This window comes from Bidens hawaiensis, unplaced genomic scaffold (genome assembly GCF_021521415.1).
Source record: "Bidens hawaiensis isolate Kalapana, Puna unplaced genomic scaffold, B.hawaiensis_p1.1 tig00002866_1, whole genome shotgun sequence".
NCBI lineage: Eukaryota > Viridiplantae > Streptophyta > Magnoliopsida > Asterales > Asteraceae > Bidens > Bidens hawaiensis.
The window spans coordinates 32,619-44,234 of record NW_027491154.1 but is presented as its reverse complement, the minus strand read 5'-3'; the positions used below and the strand labels follow the sequence as shown (position 1 = coordinate 44,234).

The window sequence follows — 11,616 nt, the reverse complement described above, 5'->3', positions numbered from 1 at the left end:
TTTAAATAATACAAACTAGTAACAAATCCAAATAGTAAGAGATGATTATGAAACATAAAAATCCAACATTTTATATTAGTGAAGGATTTGGTTTATAAATCGGGTCGGGTTTTGATACAAATACAAATACAAATACAGAAAAGACCGAAAATGACGAATGTTACAACAGAAAACGAAACTGTGATTTCCTGATAGGCTAGGGTAAAACAGACGATACCGGATGTTACTCATCACTTTGTTTATCCCTAAATTAACTTTGATAAAAAAATAATTATGTGAATATAAATATTTGATATGAAAATTAATTTTGAATTTTAAAGAGGGTTGCGACGTAACTTGTTGTTCGTTTATCTACCACTTTATTTTAATCATTTTAAATCTAATGAAAAATCTAAAAACAATTAACAGAAAAAAAAATTAATAATAATATAGAGTAAATGATAACTTTGGTACCACAATGGCTCCTATTGGGCCAAGTGGTGAAACACTATTAGGCCACGTCATTTTGCATATATATTCTTTTTATATTTTAGTTTTAGTACAACAACAAAAACCGACTGGAGTTCTTATGAACTAATCGTTCTACACTTCTTACTTGGTGTAGCTTGTTACATGGGTCGATAACGCTCGGGTATTACCAACATCAAGGTTTTACTGGTCTTTTGGTTTTAGTTTCAATACCGTAGCGAATGTAATGAAAACCGATCGAACTCGCGTCGACTCACTGTCTGGGACCAACAATGCCCGGGTTTTACCGACTCATCGCCTCAATGCCCATGACCAACAACACTCAAGTTTTACCAACGTCCAGGACCAACAACGCTCAGTTTTTCAGCTGAGCTGACGAAACACCCCAATAAAAACACTAGTATGATATACAAATATTGAAATTCAAATGCATATATCCTTTATATCATTGAAATCAAAATAATATAAAAATATTAATAAGAAAACCCGAATATAAAAAAGGTTATAAAATAGGAAGCTCTAGAAGAAAGAAAGAAAGAAAGAAAGAAAGAGAAAGGTTATAAATTCAAAAGGAGGAATCCAACTACTTCAACAATACCTGCTACCAAAGAAGATGAATCTGTACGCAATCCTGCTTCTCACTGTACCCTTGATCCTCACAGTCGCTTACGCCCGTCTGTCGGTAAACGATTTCCTGAGGCTACCGTCTGAGAGACTTGACTCCGATGGTACCCGGTGGGCTGTCTTACTCGCCGGATCCAACGGTTACTGGAATTACAGGCATCAGGTCCTTATACACTTATATTTCTAATCCTATTATTACATAATTCTTATTTATTTTTTTTTATCTATCTCACTCGTTGCTATTTGATCAAAATTGTCATGCTGTTTGATTTTTCATAAGTATCAACTAGTTATGTTAATTGTATTTCCTATAATTTCTTATATTATATTATTTATCGTAGTGTTCCGGTTTTATATCGTATGTTGCTTTATTTAGGGTTAGTTGAACCGGCCTCTGCTCTAGTACCATGTAAAGATGAACCGGGCTGTTGGCTCGATACTAATAAACGCTAAGATTATGTGAAGTGGTTTAACTAAAAGTGAAAAACGCCCTGTCACGTCTCTGCCTACGGACGCCGTAGGCATGAGGCTCTCACCAACTTTTTACTCAAAAATGTGTAATTGTTTAACTTATATACAAGGAAAATTGGATACTAACAATCCAAACTATCTACTATTGACCAATATTAATCTCAACTAACAATACGACTATCACTACTCCCAACTTTCAACTTTGTTAGTAACAGCAATCTCAATCTAATGAACGGTTAACTTTGTCAGTTAACTAGGTTTAAAATGACAAAGATACCCCTTCACATTAAAACAAAAAATCACTAAAATGACATTAAAACAAAAAATCACTAATTTAATAGATATTGAATAAGAAAAAACAAAATTAAAATTACATTAGGGGCAACAATCAACAAACAAACACATGCATCTTCTTCAATAAGTTTCCGGCCACCTACATGGTATTACGGCGAACTTCCGACGAGCAAAAGAAAATCATCAATTTGCACCCGACCACACCCTTTTTTCTCGCCAATAGCCACCATTCCAATTGCTTGGAACCATCAAATCAGATCTGAAATTTGTTATGACCACATCCTAAACCATTAATCGGTTGTTGTGTTTCTAAGATGTGTACCATGATTTGTGGCTTGTTTTCGAGATCTGAAGCGAGGAGATGATGGTTGTTATGTCGCCGGAAAATTTTGGGCTGGAAGAATGGTTACGAGATGCGAGATGGGATTAAGTAATCATCAGTTCACTTGGTTTAAATAGGTGGTGAGTTCGTCGCAAAAAAACGAACCTGACTGACGAGTCCACGTGGTCCAAACTCGCTGGTTTTTAGGGTTGGTTGTGACGGTTGGTGTGTTCGCCGGAGTTGGATCAACGGTGATGAAGTATGGATAGAAAGGTTTAGTGGTGATGTCGGTATTGGGGTTGAAAGGCCTCTGGAAAATGGTCGGGTCGAGGTTGAATTGTCGCCGGAGTTCATGGTCTTACCGTCACACAATGCTTGTCGGAGAAGACGATATACAGTATAATACATGATACACATATCATGTGGGGTCCATGTTAATTAGTGTTTTATTTTTATCCTCTTTTTAGTGATAGGGGTACCTTTGTCATTTTACACCTGTAAAGAAGATGGTTGTAGTGAAAGTAATGTTTATTACTTGAAGGTGTGTCTAATACATAAGCCACTACACCTATATATACACAACTAAACCCTAGCTAACAGCCCATAAAAGGCCCATGGGCTCTATCTAACCAAATGGGCTAAAACCCTAACTAAATACAATTAACACTCCTCCTCAAGTTGGAGCATAGATGTTAATCATGCCCAACTTGTTACAAATAAAATCTATCTGAGCTTTCCGGAGCGGTTTAGTTAGAATGTCTGCTAGCTGAAAATTTGTCTTCACATGAACTGGTTGAATGGAAGGAGGATCAATTTGTGTGCCTACTACCCGATCTCTGATAAGGTGGCAGTCGACCTCAATATGTTTTGTCCTCTCATGAAATACTTGATTCTTGGCTATGTGAATAGCTGACTGATTATCACAGTATAGCCTCATCAAGTCATTAGAAACAACCCCGAGCTCTCTGAGAAGACGACGAACCCATGTCATCTCTGATGTTACATCTGCCATGGCTCTATATTCTGATTCGGCACTCGACCGGGAGACCGTGTGTTGCTTCTTACTCTTCCATGATACAAGGTTTCCCCCAACAAACACACAATATCCGGTGGTAGATCGTCGAGAAATTGGACAACCTGCCCAATCTGCATCTGAGAACCCTGATATTCGACCATCTCCTTCTTCCGTGAAGGCACCTACACGACAATGACCCTGATCAGAGTATAATATGCCCAAGCCAGGTGAGGTCTTAAGATATCTTAAGACACGAAGGGCAGCATCCCAGTGACCGGTGTATGGTGTAGCCATAAATTGGCTCAGAACACTGACAGTAAAGGAGATATCCGGTCGTGTGACGGTTAAATAATTAAGTTTACCAACCAGCCATCTGTATCGCTCAGGATCTTTCATTGGATCTCCTTCCTTTGGGAGGAGTTTCTTTGTAGGAAGCATTGGTGTATCAACAGGTTTACAACCCAATAAGCCACATTCAGTTAACATATCAAGAACATACTTTCGTTGGGAGAGAAGTATTCCTTGTGGAGAGCGGGATACTTCTATGCCAAGGAAATACCTCAGTCGACCTAAGTCGCTTACCTGAAACTGAGACTGAAGAAACTGCTTGAGTTCGGAAATCCCGACCTCGTCATCACCTGTGATTATAATGTCATCCACATAAACAACTACGATAATCCTCTTCCCTTTCTGGTGTCTAAAGAAGACAGAGTGATCGTAGGCACTCCGCGTCATCCCAAACTGTCCCATAACACTAGAGAATCGACCAAACCATGCTCTGGGAGACTGTTTAAGACCATATAGAGAACGACGTAGTCTACAAACTTTCGAGGCCTCCTCCTCAACGACGAACCCTGGGGGCTGCTCCATATATACCTCCTCCTCAAGAACACCATTAAGAAAGGCGTTCTTGACATCAAGCTGGTGGAGCGGCCAATGATTAATGGCAGCAAGAGCGATGCAAATACGGACAGATGGCATTTTAGCAACCGGAGAGAAAGTTTCATCGTAATCAATGCCATATGCCTGAGAATACCCTTTTGCAACCAACCGAGCCTTTAAGCGGTGTAGGGAGCCATCCGGGTGTAGTTTAACCGTAAACACCCAACGACAACCAACAATACGCTTCCCTTTAGGAAGTGTTTCAAGATCCCATGTATGATTGGACTTTAGAGCCCCGATTTCATCTTCCATAGCCTGTCTCCATCCTGGGTGAGCGAGAGCGCTCGTCACATTTTTGGGAATCGGGTAGGAATCAAGGGTAGTGGTGTACGCATGAGATTCAGGAGATAGGTGGGTGTAGGCAACATAGTCCTGAATTGGGTAACGAGTACATGTCCGGGGTTCCTTGCGAAAGGAAATAGGTATATCGGGAAGTGGGGCACCACGAGGATCATAAACAGGTGTGTCAGAGGTTGGTGGATCGGGTAACGATGTAGTAGTGAGAGGTGTGGATTGCTCAGATGTAGGCGGAGTATCGGAGGGTATTTCGGGGTCGTGGCCAGGTTGTGAATCAAGAGTCGCTGATGTTTGACCCCTATCCCGCCTAGCATATGTGAAAAGCAGTGGCGGAGATTCTGTCGGTGGGTCAGAATCAGTAGAGATTGGATCGGTAAAAGGAATTGACACAGGAATGGTGGGGATGAAGGGAGATGTGGGTATATCGAGGTCGGGAAACGGGTCAGAAACAGGAGTGGAACACTCGGGAAAGTAAGGAGACTCGTGAAAAGTGACATCGGCACTGGTAAAGTATCGGTGAAGTGATGGGCTATAGCATCGATACCCTTTTTGAACCCGTGAGTAACCAAGAAAGACACAACGAATGGCTCGAGGATCAAGTTTGATGGTTTTTGGACTATGGTCATGAACATAGGCGACGCAACCAAATACTTTAGGTGCGAGAGGAAATGGATCATCGTTGGGAAATAGTATAGAAAACGGTGTTTTACCATGAAGAACGGTTGAGGGCATGCGGTTAATCAGATATGTGGCAGTGAGAACGGCATCTCCCCAAAAACGATGAGGAACACGTGATTGGATCATGATTGTGCGAGCAGCATCCAATATGTGACGATTTTTGCGTTCGGACACACCATTTTGTTGAGATGTATAAGCACACGATGATTCATGAATAATGCCGTTGGTTTTTAAGTATGAAGAAAAGTCGGTGGAAAAATATTCTTTAGCATTATCAGATCGTAAAGTCTTAATGGTGGTGTTAAATTGGTTTTGAACATAAGCATTAAATTCTCGAAATATGGAAAATACCTCACTACGAGATTTCAATAAATAAACCCAAGTAGTGCGAGAATAGTCATCAATAAAGGTAATAAAATATTCAAAACCCAACGTAGATTTCATAGGGCAAGGACCCCATACATCAGAATGCAACAGTTCAAAACAAGAACTGACTCGATTGGGCACCCTAGGGGGATAGGGACGCCTGGTATGTTTACCAAGTTGACACGACTCACAATGAAAATTAAAAGACGAAAGCGGTAAATCTGGTCGCATTTGCCTCAGAACTGCTGTAGAGGGATGACCTAACCGACAGTGAGCCTCCCTGACAGCGGAATCACATAAGTTTGCTACAGGATGCGAAAACGGGGATATACGATAGAGACCTCCTGATTCAAAACCAGTACCAATTACCCGATTTGTTCCTAGTTCATGAAAAACGCAGTGAGTTGGGTAAAAGGTCACAAAACAGTTGTTTTGTTTGGTAATCTGACTCACTGAACAAAGACTGGTAGGAAATTTAGGAACAAATAGGATAGAAGACAGTTTTAGGTTTTCCGAGTTACTGATGGATCCTATGCTGAGAACGGGACATGAAGATCCATCGGCAAGACGTACTGGTGCATGGGAAACATTTTGAAGACTAGAAAAAATACCCCGATTCCCAGTCATGTGATGTGTGGCTCCAGAATCAATTACCCATGATAAGTCAAGGCTAGAAGGTTTACCTGAATGTGCCGAGCTGGTTTGAGGATGAGGCAACTGGGAGGTAAGAAACCGTTGAATAAGATCATGCTCCTCTTTAGTAAATGTATACATGTATGTATTTTCGCCCATAGTGATACACGAAACTGAAAATTGACTGTGAACAGTAACAAGTGCGGGTGGAGGGCAGGAACAGATTCCGGCGTAAACAGTTACTCGTCGTGAACAGTTAATCCCGGCAGCGAACAGTAACTTTCCGGCAGTGAACAGTAACTTTCCGGCAGTGAACAGAAATCCCGTCAGTGAACAGTGTTTCCGGCATGAACAGTGTTTCCGGCATGAACAGTACCGGTGAACAGTGAACAGTGTTCGTCAGTGAACAGTAGTTTCCCGGGCAGTGAACAGTGTTTCGGTGATGAACAGTACCGGTGAACAGTGAACAGTGTTCGTCAGTGAACAGTAGTTTCCCGGCGATGAACAGTACCGGTGAACAGTCTCGCGTGAACAGTGCTCGGACAGAACAACAAGGCAGGAGCTTGTTTCAGATCTGAAGGCTGCTGGTGACGGCTGGTCAGACTCAGGTTCGGGTCAGATCGCGGCTAGGGTTTGGATCGAGAGCCGTAGCTCTGATACCATGTAAAGAAGATGGTTGTAGTGAAAGTAATGTTTATTACTTGAAGGTGTGTCTAATACATAAGCCACTACACCTATATATACACAACTAAACCTTAGCTAACAGCCCATAAAAGGCCCATGGGCTCTATCTAACCAAATGGGCTAAAACCCTAACTAAATACAATTAACAACACCTACTTAATTGATAAAGTTAACAATTTGTTAGCTCGGGATTGTTACTAGTAACAAAGTTGAAAGTTGGAAGTGGTGGTAGTCATATTGATAGTTGAGATTAATATTGGTCAATAGTATATAGTTTGGATTATTAGTATCCAATTTTCCTATATACAATAATTATTTATTATTTTTTTTTTACAAAAATGTGAGTGGGATAGTTTGATTGGTTGGAGAAAACCTTGGCCCCACACTTTTTGCTCATCGGCCTCGTTAACACAGGGATGAGCAAATTGTATCGGGACCGGCACCGAACCGGGTACTTTCAGTACCAATTTGGTACCCACCTTTTGAGATTTCGAATGGGTGTGGTACCAGTATGGTACCACTATCTTACTAATTTTTTGCCTTTGGTACTGGTACAATACCATACTAAGCATTTTCCGTACCGGTACCCAGTTTTGACGATTTTCGGTATCGGTATATTCGGTACTGATACTAGTGCCGAGCTCATCCCTGTTAGCACCCCATTTGGCTCTTCACATCGTGGCGCCTCTCTACCGCCCCATCTGTATTGTTTGACGAGAATACGGTGATGATGTGGAAAGGATTGCAGTCCTCCCACATCTCCACTGCACTTGGTCTAAATATTATATGTTCCAATAAGTAATTGAAGGAATAGTTTTATTGAAACATGTTTATATGCTTAGTGCTTTTACTTTTCTGTTCATAATCAATGAGTTCTGTATACATAATATTGAGTTGTGCTACCAAGGAGTTAGATTAATATGTTTAGTAAATGGTCTATAGCTGAAAGCAACTTTTGATTCTAGTTTACTTATTTGTTCATTTATTAAAACCAACTCGGTTTCTGCTGCAGTCCGATGTATGTCATGCATATCAAATCTTGAAAAATGGTGGCATCAAGGATGAAAACATTGTGGTTTTCATGTACGATGACATTGCAAATAACGAAGAGAACCCCAGGCCTGGAACCATTATTAACAGTCCAAATGGTGATGATGTATACCATGGAGTGCCAAAGGTCAGCTCTTTGACTCACTCGGTTCTACAAATGTGAAATATGTTTGGTTCTCATTAGTTCCATTTTTCTCTATTCACAGGATTATACAGGGAAAGATGTCACTGTTGACAACTTTTTTGCAGTTTTACTCGGAAATAAAACTGCAGTTAAAGGCGGCAGTGGAAAGGTTGTAAACAGCGGCCCCAATGATCACATCTTTATATTTTATTCTGATCATGGAGGTCCAGGTGTGCTCGGTAAGCTACTTCATGCCCTGTAATTATTATTATTTGTTTAGTTAACGGTTTTACAATAAAATGTTTTCATATTCTCAGGGATGCCAACAAGTCCTTACTTGTATGCAAAGGATCTGATTGATGTTTTGAAGAAAAAGCACGCGTCTGGAACATACAAAAGCTTGGTAATATTTCTTTTGTTTTGTTATTATATAGCAACTTTGTTGGAATAAATGAATAATGTGTATTCTTTTAGGTATTTTACCTTGAAGCATGTGAATCCGGAAGTATTTTCGAGGGTCTTCTTCCACAAGGTTTGAATATCTATGCAACCACAGCATCCGGCCCCGATGAGAACAGTTGGGGTACTTACTGTCCTGGAGAACATCCGAGTCCTCCTCAAGAATATGACACGTGCTTGGGTGACTTGTACAGCATTTCATGGATGGAAGACAGGTACGTTTGACCAAACATAACACGGGGGACCTTTTTTAGTAATTCTAATAATTCATTTTAATGTTAACAGTGAGGTACACAACCTGCAAACAGAAACGATCCAGCAACAATACCATCTGGTAAGAGCTATGATAATATGATGAATTTGATTAATTATTTAATTTCAATTTCATTCTACAACCTATTATGAATATTTACAGGTTAAGGAAAGAACATCTAATGGAAATGGTAACTACGGGTCCCACGTAATGCAATATGGAGACTTGCAGCTTAGCAAGGATGAACTGTATTTGTATTTGGGTACAAATCCTGCAAATGAAAACTTCAGTTATATTAATAGCAACTCTCGTGCGGTCAACCAACGCGATGCTGATCTGTTACATTTCTGGCATAAGTATCAAAAGGCCCCGGAAGGATCTGATAGAAAGATTGAATCTAGGAAACAGTTTGCTGAAGCAATGGCCCACAGGATGCATGTTGACAGCAGCATAAAACTCGTTGGGAAGGTTTTGTTTGGAATTGAAAAGGGTCCCGAGGTGATGAGTGAGGTCAGACCTGCGGGTCAACCTTTAGTTGATGACTGGGATTGTCTTAAAACATTTGTAAGTCTTGTTATAAAATCATGAATTGACTTTTCAGTCAAATATCTAAAATGCTTCTTGAATTATGTTTACAGGTGAGGACGTTTGAGACGCATTGTGGATCCCTATCACAATACGGTATGAAACATATGCGGTCCATAGCTAACTTTTGCAATGCTGGGATCACTAAGGAACAAATGATGGAGGCGTCATCACAGGCGTGCCCTGTCTTTCCATCTAATTCTTGGAGCTCAATTAACAGTGGTTTCAGTGCATAATGATTTGGATTATATGGGAAACTAATCAACTATACACTCATATTATGTTCAAACTCGGTTTGTTGGTGTTTCTTTATACCATTTTTAACATGCTGTCTCTCTAGTTGCTTTGGGTAGAGGACCGGCCTCGAATGGTTGCTTACTTGTATATATATAACAATGAAACATCTCTGTCTAGCTTCTATGTTATCTGTGAGTAATGCTTTGTTCTTGTGTGTTTGGATTATATAAATGGTTATGTACATAGAATTAACTGCATAATTAACATGAACATGCGGATTTCAGTCATTATTTATTAGGGAAGAACTAAAATGGACAGATCAGGTAACGAGTCAAAACAGGTTTGGGTTTAATGGTGACATTAGTATGGGTTAAAAGATGGTTAAAACAACTTTTTATTTTGTTAAGTTCTTCTAGTTTTTTAAAAATTAATTAATCCATGACCATGAGTTCTGCTACAACCATAGGCAAAAATGTTTTTTTTTATACTTGATCTAGAAATATGGATTTAATAGATAAGGTCACGAGGGAGTCACTTTCTTCATTAGATCATTGATTTTTCTGTGCATTTTTATATATTAAAATATCGTATTTAATTTAACGTATTTTACTTATCAAAGTTATCTTTTAATTAATGTGGTGGGGTAGATTACCAAAGAACTTGTAAGAATATCGTCCACTATATAACAAAAAGAAAAGTTGAGTCTGGATTGTGTAAAGCAATACCAAAAAATTGTAGGTGGAGGTTTGTTGGGCCACAAAAACCCGACGGTTGATGGCAAATATAATGTGAGTAATGAGATTCCACAAAAACCCGAAGGTTGGTGGTGTATATACATTGCGGTGGTGCACAAAATAACTGGTTTTTGAATCGAAACCGATTAAAAACCAAACCCAAAGCAATAATCAAACCGGTTAATAATAACCGGTTACAAACCATATGTTACGGATTGTTCCGGTTTGGGATTCTCATAAAAAGAAAATACTTTGATTTTAATACAAAATGATTCAAACCGTAGTCGTCAACAAAGTTGTTGACAATGAATGAAATAATCATACTCCTAAAAGAGATGTTCAAAATACCCGAACCCGATTAACCCGACCCAACCCGAACCCGAATAAGCTAGTTCGGGTCTGGTTAAATAGGGTCAAAAAGTATTAATCAGGTTATTCGGGTTAACCCGAATTGTTAATAGGGTCGGGTTCGGGTTTATTTTGAAAAAAAAAACCGGGTTTCGGGTTAACCTGAATAACCCGATTAGTGGTGATACTTAACTTTAAATACAATGATGGAAAGGTGAAATAAGCATTATAAAGACAATACTGTAAGCTTTATAGATTAATTATTTTGCTTGTTCATGAACCGTTCGGCGGAAAGTTCATTTATGTTGTGTTCGTTTAATTAAACGAACGAACATAAACACCTGTTTCGCTCGTTCATTTATGTTCGTGAACGTTCGTTTATAACGTTCATATTAGTCCATTCATGTTCGTTTACATATTAATAGAAAATAATTAAATATTGTATTTAGAAATTATATCACCCTAATATGTTTTGTTTAATTATGTTCGTAACCTATTCGTTTAGATTTTAAATAAACGAACAAGAACATGTTTAGTTTTTAACTAACGAACATGAACACAAATATTTGTTCGATTAAGTTTTCGTGTTTGTCAAAAGTAAAATGAACGAACACGGACATGCCTTTATTCATGTTGGTTTAATTCGTTTACATGTCTATATATGTAATTATAAGATAATTACTTGTAAAAGAAATTGAAAATTGAATAGAATGAGAAATTTTGCAATCTATAAGTTGCAAACTCAAAAACAACTTAAAATTATAAAGTAACAATGTTAACCCAATTAAGCCGACCCGACTAACCCAAACCTTATTAGGGTCGGGTTGCGGGTTAGATATTTTTTAAGGAAAACCCGACTAACCTGACTCGATTAACCCAAAACCCGATCGGATGGACCCGATGAACACTCATACTCCTAAATCTAGAACATTTATTGTTTAGCGTTTATGATTTAATTAGGGTTCTTGGTACTTACTACTCTCGGTTTAACTAGTAGGGGCTTGATTTTATTTCCACATCATAAATAAATAA

The 11,616-nt window shown here is 39.0% G+C and overlaps 1 protein-coding gene across 1 annotated transcript; it reads left to right on the top strand.

The window, feature by feature from the left end:
• Positions 1-1,012: 1,012 nt before the first annotated feature.
• On the top strand, positions 1,013-9,602 carry LOC143621497 (vacuolar-processing enzyme-like). The gene is made up of 8 exons (XM_077092904.1): positions 1,013-1,255; positions 7,807-7,971; positions 8,051-8,207; positions 8,286-8,371; positions 8,443-8,642; positions 8,713-8,761; positions 8,843-9,244; positions 9,319-9,602. Exons 1-8 carry the CDS (start codon positions 1,082-1,084, stop codon positions 9,499-9,501), a joined length of 1,416 nt encoding a protein of 471 aa, XP_076949019.1. The 5' UTR covers positions 1,013-1,081; the 3' UTR covers positions 9,502-9,602.
• The last annotated feature ends 2,014 nt before the right edge of the window (positions 9,603-11,616 follow it).

Bases quoted from the DNA above. Each gene is read 5' to 3' on its own strand.
- LOC143621497 (XM_077092904.1), top strand. From the start codon at position 1,082: ATGAATCTGTACGCAATCCTGCTTCTCACTGTACCCTTGATCCTCACA. The intron at 7,972-8,050 runs GTCAGCTCTTTG...CTCTATTCACAG, and splicing joins TATACCATGGAGTGCCAAAG to GATTATACAGGGAAAGATGT. The intron at 9,245-9,318 runs GTAAGTCTTGTT...TTATGTTTACAG, and splicing joins GGGATTGTCTTAAAACATTT to GTGAGGACGTTTGAGACGCA.